At 46.9% G+C, this 19,301-nt stretch overlaps 1 protein-coding gene and 1 long non-coding RNA gene across 3 annotated transcripts; one reads left to right on the forward strand and one right to left on the reverse strand.

The window, feature by feature from the left end:
- Window position 1: 1 nt before the first annotated feature.
- On the forward strand, window positions 2–18,080 carry LOC125417827 (uncharacterized). 2 transcript variants are annotated; one of them, XR_015000394.2, is made up of 4 exons: window positions 2–256; window positions 975–1,088; window positions 8,414–8,808; window positions 9,658–18,080. It is a non-coding gene; the product is annotated as an uncharacterized LOC125417827 (long non-coding RNA). The 2 variants fall into 2 exon arrangements; XR_007237254.3 differs by having other exon boundaries at window positions 8,414–18,080.
- Magix (MAGI family member, X-linked) lies at window positions 3,678–9,779 on the reverse strand. Its single transcript, XM_048461371.3, has 6 exons — window positions 9,640–9,779; window positions 8,674–8,820; window positions 6,320–6,402; window positions 5,444–5,680; window positions 5,182–5,350; window positions 3,678–4,355 (listed from the first exon to the last, which is right to left on the reverse strand). The coding sequence occupies exons 1-6, from the start codon at window positions 9,686–9,688 to the stop codon at window positions 4,063–4,065; spliced, it is 978 nt and encodes a 325-aa protein (XP_048317328.1). The 5' UTR covers window positions 9,689–9,779; the 3' UTR covers window positions 3,678–4,062.
- Window positions 18,081–19,301: the final 1,221 nt, after the last annotated feature.

The raw sequence follows: 19,301 nt of genomic DNA on the forward strand, positions 1-19,301 counted from the left end.
TAGCTGAAGCGGGCGGGGCCGGAGGAGGCCGGGCCAGGTGGCTGCCGCCCCGGAAGCCCCCTTTGCCCTGCGGCCAAAGACGGTACGGGTCCTGCACATACCCGCATCTTCAAGTTGTCAGGCAGCTCCAGGTACCAGGTGCAAGAATACAGAGACCCTTAACTTTTCAAAAAAAAAATGCAAAAGCGCTACGTTCCACTCCGAACCGAGCGAATGACTTCCTACATTTGATCTTAGCCAAAAAGCCAAGAATCGAGTGAGTAACTCAGTTTCCTTAGCTTCAAAAAAAAAAAAAATGACCAAGGCCCTGTTTAAGCCAGAAATTCCCAAGGCCAGGTATGTTTCCTGAATTTGGAATGCTTTGAATTTTAAAGGCATGTGCCCTTTGCTTATATAGCAATAGTTCTCAACCTGTAGGTCGCAACCCTTTGGGTCTCACGACCCATTCATAGGAGTTGCCTAAGACCATCGGATAACACAGATATTCACATTATGGTTCCTAAGACTAGCAAAATTACAGTTAGGAAGTAGCGACGAAAATAATTTTATGGTTGGGGGGGGTCACCACAACATGAGGAACTGTATTAAGGGGGTCGCAGCATCAGGAAGGTTGAGAACCACTGATAGGTCGCATATATCCTAACACCCTCGGTTTGGTGTGGGGTATTAAAACTTAATTACTTCAAGAAATGATGTAAATGTTCACAATAAGTGAGATGAAGAAAGATTGAAAATTGTTCCTGATTAGGTCAGATCAGGTTCTGTACTCAAATGGGGTGGAGGGTATGAGATGGGTTTCCAGAGTGGGGGGCTCTGGTTAGAAAGGACAGTTCGATGTGAAATAGAGGCCACGGGTGCTGCAAAGACTGAGTGAGAAGAGGGCCTGCTGATCACCCAGTAAAGAGTAGTGATATCAATAATCTGCTTAAAGCCCAGGGAGCCTTACAGGCTTACTCTGTGCCCTGCAATTCCAGGGAAGCCTTCAGCCTTCATGCTGCCTCTCAGCATTCTGGTTCTGAGAAGAGAGACCAAGTCAGCTTCAGGTAAAGAACGGGGAAAGCACACATTTTTGCTGAGAGCTGGACAAGGTAAGGGGATGGTTCATGGAGTACAATTTTGGGTAAGGAAGTTGACATTTTACACTGTGTTTCTGAGCAATTAATTTCTCCTGGCCACCTTAGTATCTAACTCTAACACATGCGCCTGGTTACCTGAAATCAGGATGTGCCCCCAAACAATGTGTTCTGGGCATTTGTTTTTTTGGGTTTTTTTTTTTTTTTTGGTTTTTGTTGGTTTTGTTTGGTTTCGTTTTTTGAGATAGGGTTTCTCTGTAGCTTTCGTGCCTTTGCTGGAACTAGCTCTTGTAAGCCAGGTTGGCCTTGAACTCACAGAAATCTACCAGCCTCTGCCTCCCGAGTGCTGGGATTAAAGGCATGCGCCACTGTTATACTCATTTCAAGTATAAAGAAACCATTGGAAGGCCCAAATTCAACCTAAGGCCCTGCTTGCCCCCCAAACATAGGTTCCCTTCCAAATTAAGGGGATCCCTTTATAATTGCCATTGTTGAAGGAGTGACTGAGTAATGGAAAGGTTGAAACTTTTTTCTCAGTGTTGAATGCATGCATTCAAGGGGAGATAAATACCTGAACTTGTAGAACATGACAAATTTAGCTGCCTCTGGCCTTTCTACTTGCCATTCCCATTACTATAGATGCCCTTCCCCCAGCTTTTCATTCTCTTGCCTTCTGGTTTTTCAGGTTCCACTTCAAACACTCTGTCTTCAGCAGCCCATGCCAGCAGCCCACCACCATCTCCCACAACATAACCCCTCCTTTTCTCTATCTTTCCTTTCGTTTGTTCTTTGAAGCAGTCTCACTGTGTAGCCCAAGATGGTTAGAGCTTGGGATCCTCTTGTCACTCGGTGGGACCCTCTTGTGTCACTCGGCTGCCCACAAGGAGGAATTACAGGTGTACACAATCCCCAGCCATAACCCCCCTTTTTATTAGCACTTCTCTTAGAAGCTATCGTTTATGCATTTTTTTGCATTTTTGAGACAAGGTTTCTCTGTGGATTTTTATTTTAATTTTATGTGCATCAGTGTTTTTCAACAGGAAGCGGGAAGTCACAGACAGTTCTGAGCTACCGTGTGGGTCCTTGGGTCCTCTGGAAGAACAGTCAGTGCTCTTAACCACTGAGCCATCTCTCCAGCCCCTCTATGTGGCTTTTTTACCCTTTCCTGAAACTAGCTCATGTAGACCAGGCTGGTCTCAAACTCACAGAGATCCACCTGCCTCTGCCTCCTGAGTGCTAGGATTAAAGGCATGTGCCACCACCGCCGGGCTTTCTTTCATGTATTCTTGTCATTCTTAACTGACATCAGTCTACTTTCGCTATGCTAGCAACACGATGGAGTTCCCTGGTATCATCATAGAACTCTCTAGAGCAGGTATACAGTTGAGGTTCAGCTGGTATTTGTCAAATATGGGTGAGATTAAGATAAAAGGTTTCAAAACCAAGCTTTGACTAATCTTGCTTTGAGCTCTCTGGGCCTCATGTTCCCCCTTTGTGAAAAGATCTATCAGTGTTGTTGGGTAGGTGTGTAACTAGATGAAAATAAATACTCCATTAAAGCTAGTAGCAGGGATGAAACTAAACTAAGGAAATGGTGGCTGGGGTTACTATATTAGTCCCCTGGGTGTGACTGTTCAGGAATTGTATACTAGAACCTTTTTCCTGACTTATGGGGAGCCATACTCCCTCTGAACTCTGAGTCATAAGTAGCTGGAAATCACCCCCACACACCCCCACAATGTTCACAGTACTACCACTTCCAAGTGCTCACTTCTTTATACCCCAGCTGCCAGCTGTCCCTGTTGGATTTTGCAGTCTGCCCCACCCCACCCCCAGTGCTACCTGTGACTCTGTGTCTGTCATTTCTCTCCCCTCCCTGCATCCTCCTTTTAGGAGCGAAAGTTGCCTGTTAGGACCACAACTTCCCTCTTTGGGGGATGGGACTGGGTGTTCAGGATGTGGTTACCAGCAAAGGTGACTGGACATTTGTAGCATTGGCTAGAGCCTGCTTTGTGGCTACCCGGGGTTGTCTATATAAGCCTTTTGACAGTAGGCCTCAACTCCCAGGGTGGAGGAATCTCTAGTCTCTTCCCCAGACCAGGATCACCCGCCCAGTGCAGCTTACCACCTTCTAAGGAAAAGGGGAGGCGTGACCCAAAGACTTCTAACAGTCTTTTTTAGTCTGGTCCACCCCGGGCACTGACTCACATCTTTCCCATTCAGTTCCTAAGTGGGGTCCGGAGAGGGGGGCAGCCCGCACCCCTAGGGTAGCAGTCTGCATGCCAGTTAAAGCTAGTTTTTTCAAGCCGGAAGTAGGAGACCGCAGTCTCTGGGTGGAGGAAGGCGCCAGGTTTCTAGATTTGCTATCTTGATGACGGCTGAGGGTCTGAAGGATTCCATGCGGGAACCCTGAGCCTCCTGGGGCACGCCCACAACTGGCCCACTTCTGCATTCCCCACGACACATGCAATAATGTGCGAACTCCAAACATGAAATAAATGAATAGGAAGAAGTGCGGGGGGGGGGGGCTAACAAAGCAAAGCAAACTGGGGAGCAAGCAGAAATAAGGATCCATATGGAGGCATGAAGGAAGCAGCACACAGCTTTCGGGTGGTTTCAAAAGGCCTTCATCGAAACCAAATCAACCCACCCCTCCCTTCCAGGGTGGACTGGGAATCCTCACCCCGCCTAGAGCACCTGGCAAGTCAGGACTGGATCCAGCTATTTTATTACCTCCCGACCGGGAAGGAACTAGGAGAATCCTAGGCGCGCGGGGGGGTGGGGGGGGTTGGGGGTGCGAGCGCTCTGGGCTCCTGGAGGGCCGTGTCACTGGCTTCATGAAGGGGTGGGGACCAGTCCCCTGAGCAGTGAGCAATGGGAGGGTACTAGACCAGATTAAAGCTTAAGGAAAAAGCTAGTGCCTGGCCGTCCAGGCATGCTAAAACCAGGTAGACCTTCACTAAGTGAACACAAAGCTGTCTGTTGGAGCTCAGTGCCTCCGCCTTCCAGCAGCCATCTCTTGAGCGAGCTGCGCGCCCCCGCCCCGAACCCCTAGAGCCTGTGAAAGACGGTCTTCACTGGGCACCAGCCAGGGCCCAGGGGTACCAGGGATACGGTCGTCCAAGTCTTCTGTGGGGTGCTCCACTGAGGGAACCACGTGGCCAACAGCCACTGCCTCTGGACTAGATTCCAAACTGGGCCGGGTCTTGGACGGGTGATGAACTGGGGAAATGGTGCTGCGGGACTTCGTCATCCTGCTTCTCCGAGGATCTGGGCTGCAATCTGAAGAGAGCAATCCTGAGGGTTAGACTGGGTGGTGCAGTGAGGGAATGGAAATCGGGGCCTTGGCTAAGAGTGGCCAGAAAAGCCTTAGAGGAAATTAGTGGCCTAGAAGTGCCACTCCCTCACAAACCCCCAACCTTACCCCCTCCAGATATACTTCTTCAGTTCAGGACAGAAATCATTGCTCAAAGGAAGCTTTCCTACCTGAGACTTCTGAATCTTCCCCTCTCACCCCTTCTCCCTTGGTTCCCCACCTACTGATCAGTGCTTAAGCGTTTTGGGGCGGTGGGAAGGGGAGTTCAGTATGGAGGTCAGAAGACAACTTGAGTGGGTCAGGTCTCTCTCCGGCTATGTGGGTCCCAAGGATCGAACTTATGTCGTCATCTTGGTGGGAAGCACCTTTATCTGTGAGCTGGCTTGCCAGCCCCCTTTACTCTCTAAAAGGGAGTATCTGGGAGATGGAATCCATGTGGCTTCTCAGACGGCTAGGCAAACACTGAACTGCATCTCAGACATCAGAGTCCTCGGTCTCAATAGCCTTACTCCATATTCCTAAGACGTTCCTTCTTTTTAAAAAAAAAGACTTTACTCCAGACCAAGACCTAAGACCTCAAAAGCATTCTCTCTAAAGTTCCTACCCTGGGATGCCCCCCTTCCCTGTCTCAGATTTTGTGAATTCCTCCACCCCATCTCGGCACTGGACCTCTACAGTCCCCACTGAGACCACCAAACCCTTTGTATGCAGGACTCAGCCTTTCCACTCTCTGAGCTTCTCCTTCCCCTCTCTGATCCCCACCTCTCTTCCCTGGGAAACTCAGCACCTCACCTCTCTTTTGATGGCCTGCAACCTCCTCAATCCTACTGACATCCATCTCTTGAGGCCGGCGGAGTACCAGGCAAAGTCGGGGGCCTCCAGTGCGTATCCGCTCCACCACCTGGGCATGAGTTAGGCCCTGTGTTGACTCTCCATTAATATGGAGCACGAGGTCACCAGCCTGCAAGAACACAGTGGCATATGAAGGGCAGACAAAGCACACTTGACAAGGACAGGGACCGTATCTCTGAATGTACTGCTGCTTAGAGCTAACCTGCAAACGACCACATCGCTGTGCTGGCCCATCCTTCAGCAGTCCATGCACAGCCAGTGGAGCATCCCCAGATACACCTCGTCCCCCTTTTAAAGTGAAACCAAAGCCTGCAGGACCTCGGATCAGCTCCACGGAAAATCGACCAGTGGCTTGTGGTAGTTTCAAAGCATAGCTTGCTTTATTCTGGGTTACTGGAGGTTGCTCCATACCTGTCACCAGAGTCTCAGGCCTTCGATGCTGGAATAAGGGCAAGAGTATACATGAATTAGCTGGGTGAATATCTTTGTTAGGGTTATTATTGCTGTGATGAAACACCTTGACCAAAGCAAGCTGGGGAGGGAAGGGTTTATTAGGCTTACACTTCCACACCACAGTTCATCATCAAAAGAAGTCAGGACAGGAACTCAAACAGGGAAGGAACCTGGAGACCAGAGCTGATGCAGAGGCCATTGGGGGATGTTGCTTACTGGCTTGCTTTCTGTGACTTGCTCAACCTGCTTTCTTACAGGACCCAGGACCAACAGCCCAGGGATAGCACCAACCACGATGGGCTGGACCCTCCTCCATTAATCACTAATTAAGAAAATGCCTTACAGCCAGATCTTATGGAGGCTTTTTTCTCAAATGCAGTTCCCTCCTTTCAGATAACTCTAGCTTGTGTCAAGTTGACATAAGACTAGTCAACACAGTGTAAAAGGTGAATGACTGTAATCCTAGCACTAGAGAATCTGAGGCCAAGGGATCACCTTGAATTTGAGGACAGCCTAGTCTACCTATCAAGCTCTAAGCCATTCCTTGACTACAGAGGGTGCCCTGTCTGAAGGCCAGCAAAAGCAAAGGGTTAGCACTGAACATAGCACTGAGTAGTAGTAGTACCTGGGATTGACGTCCCACAAGAGTGGCATGAGGCAAACGGCTGTCTGTGACTTCTATATCTGCAGAATCCAGGCTGCTAACAGCTGAGATATGAAAACGACAAAGAGGGATATCAAAATATGTTGACATGGAAACAGTCTAGGACCCCTAGGTTAACTTTATAAAAATTATTTTTACTAGGGGCTGGAAAGATGGTTCAATGGTTAAGAGCACTGGTTGTTCTTTCAGAGAACCCAGATTCAATTTGCAGAACCCACGAGGTGGCTCACAACTGCCTGCTAACTCCAGTTTAAGAGGATCTAATGCCCTCTTCTGGCCTCCATAGGCACCAGGCATGAATTTGGTACATAGACATACATGCAGGCAAAATATTTGCACACATAAAATTAAACAAGAAAAATAGTTTTTACTTTATTTTGTGTGTATGGGTGTTTTGCTTGCATGTATGTTTGTGCACCGCATGTGTACCTGGTATCAAATCCTCTGGAACTGGAATTACATTGTAAGCCACCATGTGTGTGTGATGGGAATAGAACCTGGTTCTTCTGTAAGAGCAACCAGTACTCTTTTTTTTCTCTGTATAACAGTCCTGGCTGTCCTGGAACTTGCTTTGTAGGCTAGGCTAGCCTCGAACTCATATAAATCTGCCTGCCTTGGCCTACCTAGGGCTGGGATTAAAGGTGTGCATCACCTGTCTTAAAAAGTAATCCTGTGCCGTTCATTTGAATACTCCATACCTTCCTCCCAGATGTTAATAACACATAGGCTACATGCATTAAATAACACCCTAAGTGGCTGGGGTGGTAACAGGACTTCCTAACATGTGGCACATCCTGAGTTTGCCCCCAGCACCTAAAGAGTTAAATACATAAACTATTTTAAAAAACAACCTACTCAGGCCTTTGGGAAGGTTGCCATCCCAAGATTAGGTTCCCAAAAATCTAAAACAACCTCTAATTAGCCTACAAAATTTATTTCTAATTCTCACATTTTTTTTCTTTTTTTTTTAAATATTTATTCATTTATTATGCATTCAATATCTGCCTACATGTGTGCCTGCAGGCCAGAGAGGGCACCAGATCTCATTACAGATGGTTGTGAGCCACCATATGGTTGCTGGGAATTGAACTTAAGACCTTTGGAGGAGCAGGCAATGCTCTTAACCACTGAGCCATTTCTCCAGCCCCCCTTTTTTTTGTTTTTTTGAGACAAGGTAGCTTTGGTGCCTGTCCTGGAACTAGCTCTTGTAGACCAGGCTGGCCTCGAACTCACAGAGATCCGCCTGCCTCTGCCTTCTCAGTACTGGGATTAAAGGTATGCACCACCACCACGCGGCTCAATTCTCACATTTCAAGATCCGCCTACAGCAGACTATAATCCCAGCATTCTAGAAGCAGAGGCAGGAGTGTTGGATTGGAGGCCGATGCGGCCTCTAGCAAGAGACCTTGTCTCATGAAACAAAACAAGGGCTGGAGTGATGGTTCAGCAGTTAAGAGTGTCTACTACTCCTGCAGAAGACCAGAGTTCAATTCCCAGCACACATATGGCAGCTCACACCTGCCTGTAACTGCAGCTCCGGGTAGATCTGATACAGTCACATGTATATACCTGCACACTCGCACACACACGCACACACACAATTAAACATAAATAAGCCAGGTATAGTGGTGCATGCCTTTAATCCCAACACTCAGGAGACAGAGGCAGGCAGATCTCTGAGCTCTAGGCCAGCCTGGTCTATGTAGTGAACTCTGGGACAGCCAGGGCTACATAGAGAGATGCTGTCTATAAAATAAAATGAAATAAAACTTAAATCATTGAACACACACAAGAAACCAAGCAAACAAAAATCTCCCTCTAATATGTTCAGTGCTTCCTTCCACTGGCATTTCAGGCTCACCCCTTTGTAGAATTCATCTCCACTCCCTAAGTGCTGCCTCCTTGGAAATGACATTTTGGACAATTTCACACATGTATAAAATGTATTAAAATCATCCTTATTTCCATTATGCACTCTTAACCCTCTCCCACTCCTGCTAACTCCCTTCTTCCCAATCGCCCCCTCCCACACCCAGGTTTTTGTATGTGTTGCAGGTAGCTACAGCTACTGAATGTTCAAGATTGCGAATGCCAAGTCGAAGTCTCGCTGACCTTAATAACTACCCAGCCCAGCACTTTCCACAAATGTTCTGAAACTCATCTATCGCAATAACCCCGAAGGAATACACTCCAGTTCCACGAGGTTTCGCTCCCTCCTAACCCCTCCCTGAGGAATCACACTCCTTAACAGTCCTAGGCCTTCCGGCAGGAAAGCCAACCCCTTCGGCCCCGCCCTACGGAGCCCTTGCACTTACCCTCCTTGTGGCGCAGGCGCAATGTAGTACCCGCCTTTCGTACCAACGCTGACAAGTCCGCTGCAGCTCTGGCCGCCAGGGGGCGCGCGTCCAGACGCTCCAGGAGCTGCCGAGCGCGGGGGCCCCCGGACCCAGGTAGGCCACCTCCTGACCGGAGAAGTAGACAAATCATCATGGTCCCAGAGCCGTGGAACCCCGACCTGAGTGATTCCTAAGTCCAAAGACCTAGAAATGTCCCCCCGGATATATGGAAATCCCCGTCCACTCCAGTAGTTCCAGCGATTGACGCCAGTCCCCTCCTCTCCTATGACCCCCGACTGCTACAACTGTACGCGCTGCCGGCTGTCTTGCCCCATAAAGTCCCTGCAGATAACCTTTTGATAGCAATAGACCTGGATACCTTGGAGCAATCAACACATTTCTTTGGAGCTCACCATACTATCCCTTAGTAACACTAGATGCCAAACTTCTTTGGCGTGACTCTGGGGACCCTGCTTCTCCCACATAAGCCCCTCCCCGCGAGCAACTCTGAAGGCCCCAATTTCACCTCCAGTATACTAGGCAATCCCTCCTACACCTAAGAGTTCCATAGAAGGCCCAGTGTCTCCTCAGGGCGCAAGCATCTCCAGATACCCTGTCTACAGATCCCCAGCCCACCCTCCTAACCCCCTACAGACTGCCTGCCCTGACTCAGCAGGTGCCTCCAGGTTTCTGTTCCCAGACTCCTGAGCTAGGTCTCTGGAGTCTGATGTGTCCCTCCACCATACACACACACCCCTGAGTCTGTAGGGTAGGAGACCTGAAACACAGTTCCCATCGCTGGGCCCCTGGTTGCTGCCAGGACAGCCTGGGCAGCAAGGCTGGTGTTTACCACTTGTGGGGTGAAATGGTTAGGAGCCGACAGGCAACGAGAGGGTGGCCTGGGACAGCTCCTTCCCTTTCTCTCTACTCCACCCACGCCAGTACCTCCTCTGCTCCCTCTAGGGTCTGCGGTGTTCCCAGCGCGGGAGTCCATAGCCTGTGGTGCGCCTGGAGGACTGGGGCAGCCAGGTGATTAGTTTTTAGCACAGGGGCGCGCTCAGTTGGCTCCTAGCCCAGGCCTGGACGTCGCTGTTGTCTGGCCAGTCCCAGGCCTGGCGCCCGGACTGTGAGGTGACCTACCTGGCCGCAGGCAAGGAGGCCTGGTTGAGGGAGCCTGTAAAGTCAGAGTTCAGCCTTTCTCTGCCCTAGGCGCTTCTGCTTTTCTTGACTGGAGACTGGTTAAAACTGAAAAGCCTGAGCGTACCAGTTGTTAAACAAGATATGCAGGAAATGGAACTTAAATAAACTGCTGGTATAAAAAGTATGAAAAGGTACGCTAACTTTAGAAAACAGTTTGTAAACATTTTCAAAATTAACAATAAACCATCAGAAAGAAAACTAATTAAACATACAGAGATGAGCCATGTATTCCATTCCGGAGTACTTATCTAAAGGGATGCACACTTTCCATAAAGACGTGAGGATGAGTGGATTTGTTTGTTTGTTTGTTTTCTGTTTTGTTTGGTTTGGTTTTTCGAGACAGGGATTTTTCTGTAGCTTTGGATCCTGTCCTGGAACTAGCTCTTGCAGACCAGGCTGGCCACCACTGCCCGGCTGAGGATGAGTGTTTATGAAACCTTTGTTTCTTGTCACCTTCTCCTTGGGCAGCCATAACAAAATGTTGCAGAGTGGGTGACTGAAACAACACTTTATTTCCTGTTACTCTGGAAACTGGAAAATGAAATATCAAGGATCTGAGCAATTTGATTCTGGATGTATGACTTTTGATTTTCTTCGTTTGAAAATAACTGCTTGCCAGGAAGCAGTGGTGCACACCTTTAATCTCAGCACTCAGGAGACAGAGGCAGGTGGATCTCTGAGTTCGAGGCCAGCCTGGTCTACAAATCAAGTTCTAAGACAGCCAGCACTACACACAGAGAAACCCATCCTGAAAACAAAACAAAAAATAATGTTATAGGAATGTAACAAAACATTCCCTTAAGCCATTACTAGGAGAGCAGAAGCAGGCAGATCTCTGTGAGTTCAAGGCCAGCCTGGTCTATATAAGGAGCTCCTGGCCAGCCAAAAGTACGTGGTGAGAGACCCTGTCTCAAACAACAACAAAGATTTAATTGTCGGGTGGGATGGTACAGTCCCGAATCTCATGTATTTGGGAAGCAAAAGCAGGAGCATCAGGAGTCCAAGGTTATTTGTCTACACAGCTTATTGGAAGAGAGTCAAGGATATAGAAGACTTTATCAAAAGGTGTGGTTGAAGTTAGGGGATTTAACAGAGAGCAGAGTGCTTGTCTAGCATGAATAATGCACTGAATACTGCCATACCCAGTTCTCTCTCTCTCTCTATCTCTCTCTCTCTCTCACACACACACACACACACACACACACACACACACACACAAATAGATAGGTAAGTAGATAGGTAGGTAGGTAGATAGATAGATAGATAGATAAGATTACAGTGGAAGGCAACTCAACTCAGCAACATAAAAGAATTAATAATCTGAACTCAAATGATTATGATATGGACTGGAGGTATAACTCAGTAGTAGGGTACATGCTTAGCTTGAGGTCCCAGGTTAAGAAATTCACCAAAATAACTATAGTATGCAAAAGGACACAAACATATCTGTAAAGAGTACATGCATATGACCCCAGTTATGTAAAAATCTAGTAAAAGGCAAACTGATGTACAGTGACAAAGAGTGGGCCAGAGACTGCCTGGAGAAGGGACCAGGGTCAGAAAGGAAGAATTAGAGAGGTAATAGATTACACTTGATGGGATGACTCTGTTTGGTATTATGATTGCAATAATAGCTTCATGGTTATTAGCATACTGTATTCAAAACCTATGAAACCAGACATGGTGGTAGTGGTGATTGCCTATAATCTATAGCACTTGGGAGGCTAAAGCAGGAGAATCTTGAGTTCAAGACCAGCCTGTGTTACATAGAGAGACTCTGTCTCAGAAAAAATAGTGTTTAGGACTAGAAAGATGGTTCAGTAGTTAAGAGTACTTGATGCTCTTCCAGAGGACCAGGTTCAATTCCCAGAACCCACATGGTGACTCACAACTGTTTAATTCCAGTTCCAGGGCCATACCTGGCCTCTTCAGCATCAGGTATGCATGTGGTACGCATACATACATGCAGGCAAAATATCCGTACACATAACAATTTTTAATTTTTTATGATTTATTTATTCCATGTGCATTCATATCCTGACTATATGTATGTCTGTGTGCAGGTATCAGATCCCCTGAAACTGGAGTTACGGGCAGTTATGAGCTGCCATGTAGATGCTGAGAATTCAACCCAGGTCCTCTGAAAGAATAGTTAGTGCTCTTAACCACTGAGCCATCTCCCTGGCTCCCTCAATTTTTAACTTTTAAATTAAAAAATAAATGGGGCAAAGCATGGTGGCGCACACCTTTAATATCAGCACTCAGGAGGCAGAAGCAGGAGAATCTCTGTCTGGGACCAGTCTGGTGTACAGAGGGAATTTCAGTACAGCCAGGGCCTAAAACACAAACTAAATGGTGACAAGATGGTTCATCTGCTATCACCAAGCATGATGACCTGATTTCAGTCCCCAGGCCCCACATGGTAGAAGGAGAGAACGAGAACATCTCTTGCAGATTGGACTCTGACCTCTGCCTGTGTGCCCTAGCATGGTCATGCCTTCCCCTCAAATACTTTTTAAGTTTTCATTTAAAAAAAAGTAAAGTGAAACACCTTGCAGGGGACAGTGAAATGACCAAAAGGACAAGTTTCTGGAACCCAGGTCAGTGTGGAGGGAGAGAAGCGCCACATGTATGCCACGCAGGCAACTTAAAGCTGGATTTCTAATTTTCTTGGCAGGCTTACCACACATACATCACCATCCCCACTTTCCAAAGGGCTACACTGACGCTCTAGAGGTTGCAATGGCTGGGGTTCTACTGTCTGTACCCCACTGAACCCTGTAGCATGAAATTTTTCTATTCACCCCACTAATGACAAACCAAAGAAACTATTCCACCAAACCTTCTAGCTTAGGGAAACAATGAGTTTAATCGGGATTGCTTTCAAGTTTAATTTAATGTAATGTGTATGTGGGTGTTTTGCTTGCATGTTCTCCTGTGCCCTATGTATGTGTCTAGTGCTTACAGAGGCCAGCAAAGGGGGCTGGCTCCTCAGGAACTGGAGATGCAGCTGATTGGGAGCCTCCATGTGGGTGATGGGACTTGAACCCCGGCCCTCTGAAAAAGCAGCGAGTGCTCTTAACCACCACTGAGTTGTCTCCAGTTCCTGACAAGGATTCCTTACAGGAGCAAGGGGAAAAAAGAGTTAGCTTGGTGGTTAAGAGCGCTTGCTGCTCTTGCAGAGAACCTGAATTCAGTTCCCAGCATCCGTGTCAGGCAGCTCACGACATCTGTAACTCCAACTCCAGGGACCTGGTACATACTCATGTGCATGTACCTATACATAGACACATACCTAGCCATGCAAATAATTAGAAATAAAATAAAATCTTAAAGAATTGGGATTTTTTAAGGGATCATCGAGGTGGTTCTTAGAGTAAAGGCCATTGCCCCCAAGGCACAGGACCTGAGTTGTAGTCCTGTGACTTACATGATTTAAGGAGAGAGCCGATTCCTTCCTGTATTCCTCTGATCTCCACACACATACAAACTCGAATGAAATGTAGTAAAAAAAGGAATTAACCCCTCTCTCCACCAACAATTCTACAATTTTAAATTCATGGAGGGGGCACGTGTATACACGTGTATACATAGCAAGCACAAGTTCAGAAGAAAACTGTGAGAATCGGCTTTCTCCCACCAAACTCAGGTTGTCAGGCCGATCACCGAAAACCATTATCTGCTGAGGCAGCTCACTAGTCCAGCTCTTGCTATTTCTTGGGAGATCATGGCCTCACAGGTCCCTCTCCCTAGCAACTAGCATCCTAGAGAAGTGGTGTGGCCTCATGAATCCCCTCCAGCAGTAACTGATAATGTCAACTGGTTTATAGTTCATCAGGGCAACGAGACCTCCGAGATGGCTAAGATGGTAAAGGTACTTTCTGCCGAGGCTAAGGTTTGACTTCCAGGACCCACATAATGGAAGGAGAAAAGCAACTTCCTAGGGTATCTTCTGAAGTCTGCGCACGTGCAGTGGCACATGTGTGCAAAACAATAAATGTAATAACGTTTGTTTGTTTGTTTGTTTTCGAGACAGGGTTTCTCTGTGTGGCCCTGGCTGTCCTGGAACTTGCTCTGTAGACCAGGCTGGCCTCGAACTCACAGAGATCTGGTAAAGGTAGGTGCCACCACTGTCTGACTTTGAAATAAGTTTTTAAAGAGGGCGACAGGCTTGTCATACCCAAGGACAGGGTTCCACAGCAACCTCCTCCCTTGCTGATAGATTCAAGTGATACAAGCTTCACTCCTTGGTCATTCCTTGCCCTTGTCTCCTGAATCTCAGGATTTTTTGGCATCATCTTGCCCAGGGAGTCCTCATCCAGCATCCTAGGCCCCTTGTGTAGTAATTCATCTCTGAGGATGACCTTGCAGCTACCCATTCCTTCTCAAGTACCCATGCCTGAACATCTCCCAGTCTGGACATTGTTCTCCATCCCCAAACCCTTGAACCTCGCATCTAATTGGCATGCCCCTAAGGTGCTCACCACTCCCTTCACTGTCCTGCCCTTAGACAATGCCCTAACCTGCAAGGCTCTCACATCCTTGGAGCTAAAAGGTTTCAAGCCTCCGTTCTTTAGATTACAAGCACCCTGCTACCCATCCACAGGTTCCTTAATGCTCAAGCCCCCTGGCGGGAAGCCCTGTGCATCATCTAGAGGTGAATATCTCAGCCAAAGCTGAGCATAGGGACTGGAGAGATGACTCAGAGGTTAAGAGCACTTGCTTCTCTTGCAGAGGACACATATTGGCCTGTAACTCCAGTTCCAAAGAATCTGACACTCTCTTCTGGACTCTGCAAACACAAACAAGTGACATATATACATAAATAAAAGTAAAGATTTTTAACAATATAAGCAAAGCCAGGTATAGTGGCATGCACCTGTAATCCCAGCATGCAGGAAGCTGTCAGAGGATTGCTGGCAGCTTGAGGCAAGCCTGAGCTACAGAGGAAAATCTTGTATCAGAAAAGGAAAAAAAAAATTAAAAGACCGAGAAGAGTAGCAGTTCCAATGTGTCTTCCCTCATACAAGGTCAGGCCAAAAATGCAGGGCAAGGGACCACAAGAGTGAAAGCAGGGACTGTTCAAGCCCTTGTCACCTGTCAACACCTGGGCTCTGGCAGCTGAATCAGAGAGGTTGTTTGGCCAGCTGGTATACATGGTGGGCACAACGTGTTCATGCCACATAATAAAATAGTCACTGACCCATGGGTGTAAGCTTATGGAGACCGGCATAGTTTATTGGCACTGGTGCCCTGAGCAGTTTTATAAGCCTCTGAGATTCCCAGTTTCTTCTGTAAAGTGCTGGCCCCGAGTACTGGCTTACTGCAGTTCCGTTATTCCTTCTCCAACAGTCTTGCTGTGCCCAAGTACACCTTCCAAGTTCCCAAATGTGTGTTTGACAAAATAAAAGGGGACCGTGTTCCTCCACTGGTGGTGTCTCATCCCATTTCTATGTTCTCAGAGCTTCTGGGTCACTTCCATCACTTTATTCTTTGGGGGACCTGCCCTACTTACTTCTTTCTATATTTTTTTATAATTCATTTATTATTATTTTATGTCCATTGGCGTTTTGCCTGCAGGTATGTCCATGTGAGGAGGCCAGACCTCCTAGGGTGGAGTTACAGACAGTTGTGAGCTGCCATGTGGGTGCTGGTAATAGAACCCAGGTCCTTTGGAAGAGCTTCTTAACCTCCGTCCCCCCTACTTACTTTTTAATCCTCTAGTCCCACGATGTTCAGGACCTCCAAACATCCTGTGGCCTCTAAAACTCCAAGGGTACTCCTCACCCCAGTTCTACCATATCATTCCAATTCCTGAGTAGAGAGCATGTTAAGCAAACTTTTACTGAGTGCCTACTATATGCAAAAATATGATGGAATGTTGCAGAATGTCCTGATAAAATGTGGCCTCCAATTTTGCATGCCAATTTTTGGTTCTCAAAGATCAGAAAGTGCTCTGACTTCTCTGTATCTCAGTTTTTGCCTCCTGTGCCTGGAATAACAGCATCTCAAAGGGGAAAGAGGTGTCTGATCCAGGCTTCTCAGTTAGTGGGGGTTAGCACCTGAGGCCAAATGAGTCTCAGTGTTCTTACTGGCTCCCACACAGGTCTCCTTGTTGGCAGCTAGGTAGGACATGGGACAGCCCAGCCTCAGTGTCTAGACCTGAGCAGCTTACCAGATAACTACATCTTTTCTCAAAACATGTCACAGGTGACCATATGTCCACTGGGAAGACGACTGTCACATATCCCCATGTATCCCCATGCAGGAGGTGCCAGTGCCTACAATGAGCAGAGGAGATAACTGTGTGGACCTGTTGGACCCTGGAGTCCAATTACCAAGGAGGAATTACCCCAAGAAAATACTCTCACACCACAGTTGATATAAAAGCAAGAGGATTTAATTAATTCGGTCGTGACAGGGTCTTTCAGCATTCGAAAAGCCAGAAAGACCCCGAATAACTGGTACAGGCTACTTTTAAAGTAAAAAGCCACAGAAACAAGGGGGGAGTCTGGGGTTGTTTTTCCAACTATTAGGATTGGCTGATTCAAAGGGCTACTAGCAATGATTGGTCTAAGCCACGGTGAGAGAGTGGTTACTAGATCAGGCGGGGTAAGGGGTAAACATCTGTGAGTCATCTTAACCATATCCAAAGAACTGAGTCAATATCCCCTGACCAAGGCCGAGGAACTGAGTCAACCTCTAAGGGTTATCTTGCCCCAATTTCAATAACTGAGTTCTATCTGGAGAACATCCACAAGGACACAGGGAGATGGAAAATCCTCAACATTCCAGTATGTGCATGTGCAGTTGTTAGGTCCTTGGTTCCCAGGGGAGGGGGGAGCACTACTGCTGAGAGGCCTCAGAAATGTCCTCAGAGTTGTCAGAAATGGCTTCAGAGTTATTCTAGAGTTTTACAGACCAGGGAAAGAAGAGGCTCTTTCCCCTACCACCCTTATTCTGACCTGTTTGCTATCACCTTTTCTGTTCTACAAGTGGCAATAGAATTCTGTTGGCCAAGCAGCAAAGACAAGGGCAGGTGTCTAGCCCCAGTTGCTGAGCTCCAGGCCTCTTAACCACACCAGAACCCACACTCAAGCAGAAGAATGTTGCACAAAACAAGACAAGAGAGGATAGGGAAGAAGCTCTAGGCTCTAGTCCCCTGCCCCAGAGCACTTTGGATATCAGGACATGCAGGGTCTGTAGTGAATTGGTGGAAGAATTGAAGGCTTCTGTCCTCCTGTGGATGGGGAAATTTTTAAGTACTTAGGTTTTGTGGGGGAAATGAGACCTCTTAGGGAACTTCTGGGGGTAAGCAGGGGTTATTAAAATATCTGAAGGAAGGTTGGAGAGATGGCTCAGAGGTTAAAAGGTCATGAGTTCAATTCCCAGCAACCACATGGTGGCTCATAACCATCTGTTATGAGATCTGGCGCCCTCTTCTGGCCTGAAGGCATACAGGCAGGCAGAACACTGTATACATAATAATAAAAAAATGAGTATCTGAAGCACTAAGGAGACAGAGCCAGGCAGATCTCTAAGTTTAGGGCCAGCCTGGTCTATAGAACTAGTTCCAGGGCGGCCAGGGCTGTTACACAGAGAAACCCTGTCTCAGGGAAAAAAAAGAGAAAGAAAGTTAGGAAGGAAGGTGTGGAGGCCCAAAAATGTGAGCCATTTCCACCCTGTTCAAAAGCTAGAAAGTTGAAACTTACCTCTATTCCTTCAAGGTTATTGCCTGTTTTTACCTCAAGCAAAGGTCCCACCTAGATTTAGATCAGAGAATTCTTGCTCTCAAGGTTGTTATCAACAAGTGTTGACAATAATATCCAGACCTTGTATTTCAGGAATAGAGAAGTAAATATGTTTCTACTCCAAACAAAAGTCTAAGGATCCAACTAAGTTCCAGTTCCCTTAAGGAGATAACAATGGATTCCACCCAGGGAGTGGTTTGTCTACAGAATGTTTTGGTCTAGGGTGTGAGTGTGACTTGTTTTATTCAAGGAACAGAATGTTTAACTATGAATGGAGCCTGTGACCTTTAACTGGTCTGTTCATTTCCTTGTATCATTTTAATGCATTTTCTAAATCTTACTTCTACCTTTTGGGGTCAGAGATATTTTAAGCAATTTAATTGGAAATTAAACATGGGCGATTTCAATATTCCCTGGAACTCCCTCCCGGTATGATTCTTGTTTCTGTTTTATTATTTTCACATGAATCTTCATATTCTTTACTTATTTTTCTGATCCCCATGCCCCTACCTTGGCAAGAGGTAATTTTGTTGAGGCTGGTCCCTGACAGGAAGGGAGGAAGGAAGGTAGGAATGAAGGAAGGGAGGAAGGGAGGAAGGAAGGAAGGAAGGAAGGAAGGAAGGAAGGAAGGAAGGAAGGAAGGAAGGAGGGAGGGAGGGAGGGAGGGAGGGAGGGAGGGAAGGAAGGAAGGAAGGACCCAAAGCAAAATGAAACAAAACTATCCGAAGGGTAAATCAGGGATTTCCAGACCTGAAGAGGGTGGAAGTGGGTAAGCCCTATTTTCTGGGACTATCTGGGAGAAGCAGATTTCCCCAGGCAGAAGCAAGTATTCCCCTAGGCGGAAATCTAACATCTCTAGCTATTCAGGAACAGTGAGAGAGCTCCAGAAATAATTAACTGAATGCTAAAGTTACCCAAGTTTGGTTTGTTGTTGTTGTTTTTTTTTTGTTTTTTGTCTTTTTTATTTTGAGGCATCTCATATAGCCCAGGTTGGCCTAAAACTTACTGTAGAGCTGAGGAAGGCCTAAATTTTTTAATCCTCTGCCTCTGCCTCCCAAGTGCTGGCATTACAAGATGGTACTGGTACACACAGTTTTATCTGGTTCTGGGGACCAAACCCCTCTTATTATGCATACTAAGCAAGCACTCTCTAGAGAAGGTGACCATTCCAACCCATGGGCTTCCAGATTTGCTGGGTGTATGCAGTCAGGCAGTCAGATGATGTGGGAAGTCCCTCTGTGTATGTGTTGCTTTTATTGGTTAATGAACAAAGAAGCTGCTTGGGCCTATGGTGGGGCAGAATAGAGCTAGGCAGGGAAAGCTAAACTGAATGCTGGGAGAAAGTAAGTGGAGTCAGAAGATGCCAGGTAGCAGCTGAAGGAGACAGATGTCAGGGAACCTTATCAGTAAACCACAAGCCTCATGATAAATTATAGAATAATAGAAATGGGTTAATTTAAGATATAGGAGCTAGCTAGCAATATGCCTAAGTGATTGGCCAAGAATTGTTTTAATTAATACAGTTTCTGTGTGATTATTTCGGGCCTGTGTGGCTGAGAACAAACAAGCAGCCTCCACCTACAGTGGAAGGTTTAGAAACTGATAGCTGTTAGATGTCACATTGCACCCAAACCTCAAATAAGTACAGTGACAGGG

Source organism: Myodes glareolus, chromosome X (genome assembly GCF_982192425.1).
Source record: "Myodes glareolus chromosome X, mMyoGla1.1, whole genome shotgun sequence".
NCBI lineage: Eukaryota > Metazoa > Chordata > Mammalia > Rodentia > Cricetidae > Myodes > Myodes glareolus.